This window comes from Fukomys damarensis, unplaced genomic scaffold, assembly GCF_012274545.1.
Source record: "Fukomys damarensis isolate Sample0158 unplaced genomic scaffold, DMR_v1.0_HiC HiC_scaffold_9, whole genome shotgun sequence".
NCBI lineage: Eukaryota > Metazoa > Chordata > Mammalia > Rodentia > Bathyergidae > Fukomys > Fukomys damarensis.
In genome coordinates, this window is record NW_022900921.1 from 43,203,039 (window position 1) to 43,208,165 (window position 5,127).

General features: G+C 34.3%; 1 protein-coding gene across 4 annotated transcripts in view; it reads right to left on the minus strand.

Moving 5' to 3' along the window:
* The window catches only part of Rev1 (REV1 DNA directed polymerase), a 50,172-nt gene extending 45,281 nt beyond the window's left edge, over window positions 1–4,891 (minus strand). For all 4 annotated transcript variants that reach the window (XR_004516440.1, XM_033761726.1, XM_033761725.1 and 1 more), the window contains exons 1-2: window positions 4,803–4,891; window positions 3,436–3,562 (exon numbers count right to left, since the gene is read on the minus strand). Coding sequence is in view for 3 of the 4 variants with exons in the window: in XM_033761726.1 (XP_033617617.1) it covers window positions 3,436–3,562; window positions 4,803–4,853 (178 nt within the window). In the remaining variant the exon portion in view is untranslated. The remainder of the gene's footprint in view (window positions 1–3,435; window positions 3,563–4,802) is intronic.
* Window positions 4,892–5,127: the final 236 nt, after the last annotated feature.

The following is a 5,127-nucleotide window of genomic DNA, read 5'->3' on the forward strand; positions in this document are numbered from 1 at the left end:
TTTTTTTTTTTTTTTTTTTTTTTTTTTTTTTGTCTCTTTGAGAGAGGGTCTTGTTATGTGGTTCAGGCTGGCCTTGAACTCACTAAGTAGCCCAGTTTGGCCTCAAATTCAAAGAAATCCTCCAGCTTCAGCCTCTCAAGAACTGCAATTACAAGTGTGCAACTCCACACCTGGCAAATATACACCTCTTTGTGCATTAAGTCCCCAACAAATGAGTTCCATTCTGGGAGAACATTTATGTCCAATAAAGTGAGTCTTATATACCTCTGACACAAATATATAATTCAAAGCATTAAAAAAAAATAAAAAAATAAAATAAAACACATTTCTCACACACACACACACACACACACACACACACACACACACACACACACATCAAACCTCCACATCACCACTACTTTTCTTCTTGCTTCCAAACATACTGGGCTCTGACTGAGCACTGTACAGCAAGCACACAGCAGCACAACTGTGATGTCTGGCCGACACGTGAGCTACTTTCATAATTTGTTCGCATCTACAAATGTTTGTAATTCAAGGTCTGTTCATTTCTGTGAAAGTTCGCAACTTGAATGTTTTTAAGTTGGAGACTTTCTGTGTAGTAAAATAAATTATTAAGTGTTTTAGAACTATAACCAGGTAAAATGAATCAAGGGAAAATATTAACGTTAATTTGGAGTATATGCCCATCAGATACTTTATCTTGCTTTACCTTTAGAATTGATGTTTTCAATACTGGAATTCAACAAGAGTCTCAGCATCATCAGTTCTAAAAATAATTTCAATGTTCTTGCACACACACACACATGCACCCCAAACCACCTCTTTCTTAGATTATTTGGATTACTACTTCTTAACTCAGCCCTGCCATGGGATTTTAATGCCCAGGTTGTTTGTGAAGGCAACTGCTTCTTGTGTCATGAACTAACGAGAAGAGGAAGAAGAATTAACTTGAGGTATAAATAATACATTTTCATCATATAAGGTCTAAATATGTCATAGTTCACCGTTCCAATATAGATTTTGTAGAGTACTACCTAAAAATAACTCTACAAAATATAATCTGAACAGGGAAAAAATGCCACTTTTTCATCATATAAGGTCCAAATGTTATAGTTCACTGTTCCAATGTAGATTTTGTAGAGTATTACCTACAAATACTCTACAAAATCTAGTCTGAACAGAAAAAAAATCAATAGGAAAAATTCCACTAAATATACTTTTGTTAGATTGCCAAATGCAAAAAAAAAAAGATGATGCTGGTCACTAATCTTACACCATGTAAAAAAATTAACTCAAAATGAATCTAAAGACCTAAACTTTAAAAAAACTAAACTATAATTCCTAGAAAGAAATGCAGCAGAGCCAGTGATTTACCTTAGTGGTTCCACCACCTGCCTCGCAAGCACAAGGTTCCAAGTTCAATCCCCAGTACCAAAAAAAAAAAAAAAAAAAAAAAAAAAAAAAAAAAAAAAAAAAAAAGAAAAAAAGAAAAAAGAAATACAGCAGAAAACCTACATCAAGTTTGTTTTTTTCCTTCTCATTCTGTCATCACTGCCGTAAATACTTCACTTCCTTTTCAAGGTAAATTATTAGGGGAGGGGTAATGCAAATCAGGTAATTTTCTGTAGTAAATCAGTTGGTACAAACAAGAACAAAGTATAGGGTTTGAAGAACTATCACCACTGCAATTAAAGGATTTGACATGCTAAAAATCCCATTAGCAGCACTATTTAAGCAAAATGATACCATGTACCTAATGAAAATGGAAGCATTTTGTACTTCTGACATACTGAAGTATCTTCTGAATTAAAGTTTAACATCCAACAATACTCCTACTGTTAGTTTTATTTAACAGCACATTTCTTGAGAACATTCTGTACGCAACACTAAATTTTAGGATTAACTAAAGCCAACTATAAACTAAAATGGACAAAAAACACTAAACTCTGGCAATCATGAAGAAACTTCTGACCTACTGTTGTCCAGCAGTGGGTCAGAAGAACCTCCTCATTCCAGAGGGGTCGGGTCCTGTCCCAGACCTCAGAGGTGAGAATGCTGCACAAAGAGGTCACAAAGAATCAGATCAAGCCCCTAAGTCTATTAGCAATCATGCCCAAGCACAGATCTTCCCTAACTTTTAAGTACACAGCTTGGAGATCTCCAGACTGCAGAGGTTTCTGGAGAGGCATGAGAGCTCCCACATCCTTCACAACACCTCTACATCTGGACGTGGTATAAAATTTCTGTTAAGATAAACAAATAAGTAAATGCAGGCCAGGATAGAGAGAGTAGAATGTACCACAGTACTACTGAGACACACACAAGGAGCCACAGACCCCAAAGTACATGTGAAGTCACCTAAACCAGCAGGAAGATAATCAGACAACCAAGGGGAAATGATGGATGGAAAGAGACCATAAGAATAAGCAAGTACAAGGCTAGTTGGGATATAAGAGAAAAAATAATAGATTGACACAAAATGTATTAAAAAAAACAAAAAACACTACAATGATCACCTCCCCCAAATTAAAAACAAACAAACAAACAAACAAAAAAACATTTTAGGGGTAAAATCCAGTATCAATAGGCAAGTGGTTACTGAATTTACAGATCAGGAAAAGATAAATCAAAGCTGGTTAATTGGCAGCCCAGAAAAGACTGTTTGGTGCCTATAAAATCAATAGATAGTCATGAAATAGAAGCCCTGGGCACCTCCAAGGTAGGTGTGTAGATAAATCTTAAAAAGAAAGTTCATGGTTGAAACTGTGTTAAAGGGGCAAACTAGATATTCCTAGATTTCTTCTCCCACTCAAAAAAAGCAGACTACCTAATCTCTTCTAGAAAATGGATTCAACAACAACATGTATAGTGAGTAGGGCAAGGGATGAAGAATGAACAGGAAAAAACAGAGACATTCTACCTCTAAACTGTGAGAATTCTGACCCTTTCTTTCATTTCCTCCTTGGAAATTAAAATGTTAGCAAGCAGCTAGATTTAAATCTTCTCCAGATTCGTCTCTGGAAAACTCAATGCATATAACCCAACCGCCCAAAGGAGGAACAATTATACTTGGAAACTTCCTAAGAAAATGGTCCTTATCATATCTCCCCCATTCCATGCAGCAATTTTCAAGCCCACTCATGTACAATGATCTCCTAACCAGCTACTTAAAGCAAACACCTCTACTAATGTTTTGGTTTTTTTTAACTTTTTTAACTAAATACTTTGATAAAAACTGAAGGTGGGATGGGAAGGAAGAGTAAAGGAATATCTAAGCAAGGGTTTTATTTTTACGATTTTAAACATCATTTTATACACAAAGTAAATAATTGAAAGCAGAAGCATAAAACAAATCACTCTCAATTCTAAAACAGCACATGCCAATACAATACCTAAAAATAGGGTAACTAACAAAGTGAAAAAGTACTCAACCTGTATATCCATTAACATAGATGGCAACTCCACTAAAAATTGTAGATGAAGTCCCATCCTTCTGCACAGCAGCATCTGATCGGAACTGTTCTTCCAATTTCTGGACCTTGGCAGCCATATACCCACCCTAGAATTAAAGAAAAATCAAATGAATAACAAAAGTTATATGTCCTCCCCACTCCCTTTTTCAAAAAAAGAAACTTATATTTTAAAAATAAATAAAAGGACCTTATTCTGTGCTACTGGCCAGAATAAGATGATCTCTTCATGAGCCACAAACGAGGCAAGACAATAAAACATATAGATTAAGACAACTTTTAACTCAATTCTTAGTAATTTTATTACATTCATATGTTTAAGTTACTTTCAAAGAGGTAAAAGGTAAGCAATCATAAAAAATTAATATCACAACATACTGTTCTTACATAATCAAGTTACACTAAAGTTTAAACCAATCAGAAATGTGACAGCAGTTTAAGAGCACATTTTAATCTGGCTTCCTCTCTCCTATAAAGGAAGCTTAAAAGGAAGCAATTTGACAAACCAGAAGTCCTCTCTATACATGGGGCAAGGCTACAACAATGGCTAAAATCTGGATCCAATCATTCTATTTGATAGCAGTACTAATTTTCATCAGCTAACTTCAACTTCAAAAAGAATATTAAAAAATTATTAAACACCTTTGGTAGATTTATGAATTCAGTCTCACTTTTCCTGTACCTGAAATTAAGCATGAGCATTTTGAATATGTCTTTAATCTGAAGCTACTGATGGCTGGAAGTGCTTTTTTCCAAAATAAAAATGACTCCATCATTTTTGCAGATGAAAATATCACATGCTCACAATAAAAATATTTTAGAAAATATAGGATATAAAAGTGTTAAAATCAGTATAATTCATTAACATTTTGGGGTGCTATTTTCAAACCTTATTTCTTTTTGGTACTGATGATCAAACTTGGGTCCTTGTGCTTGTCAGGCAGACGGCAGAACCACTGAGTTAAATCCCTGGCCCTTCAAACCTTATTTCTGTTTCAGAGTACAGAGGTATTACAAAAATAGTATCATACCTCCTATTTTTGGCTATTTATGTTTTTCTAGGAGTTATTATTAGCAATACTGAAATAAAGTCATCATATATTACATTTCTATGTGCAGAATATTTACTTTCTCCAGATAAATTCCTGAGAATAAAGTTTAAGGGATCAGGTTTATTAATACTACAAAGTTTTAAATGCACCGTGAAAAAACAAGAGTTGGTATACGAAGTGATTTACAATTTATGTCTTAAACCACATCATAAACTAAAAGAAGAATGAGAAACAACTAGATATTTCAATATAATGATTTTTATTCTTCAAAACATACCCATTTTTCCCAGTCATTCTCAGCTCGCTTCCTCCATCCACCTCGTCTCATGGTGGAGCTTCTGTATTGGGGCAAAGAATATATGTCAGTTTTATAATATAATTTATGCCTAACTGACAGTTTCAGTATCAAGAAAAATGTGAAATTAAAATGAATTCAAATGTTCAATTAATGAAAGCCACAAGTAAAGTATTGAGTAAATTCCTTCCAAAATGTACCATTCTCAGGAGGCTTTACAAGTGAAACTTACCCCTTTTGAAACACACTCCTTCAGAAATAGCATGTTTAACTTAAAAATTCACTTTCAACAGGAAAAATCTATGCA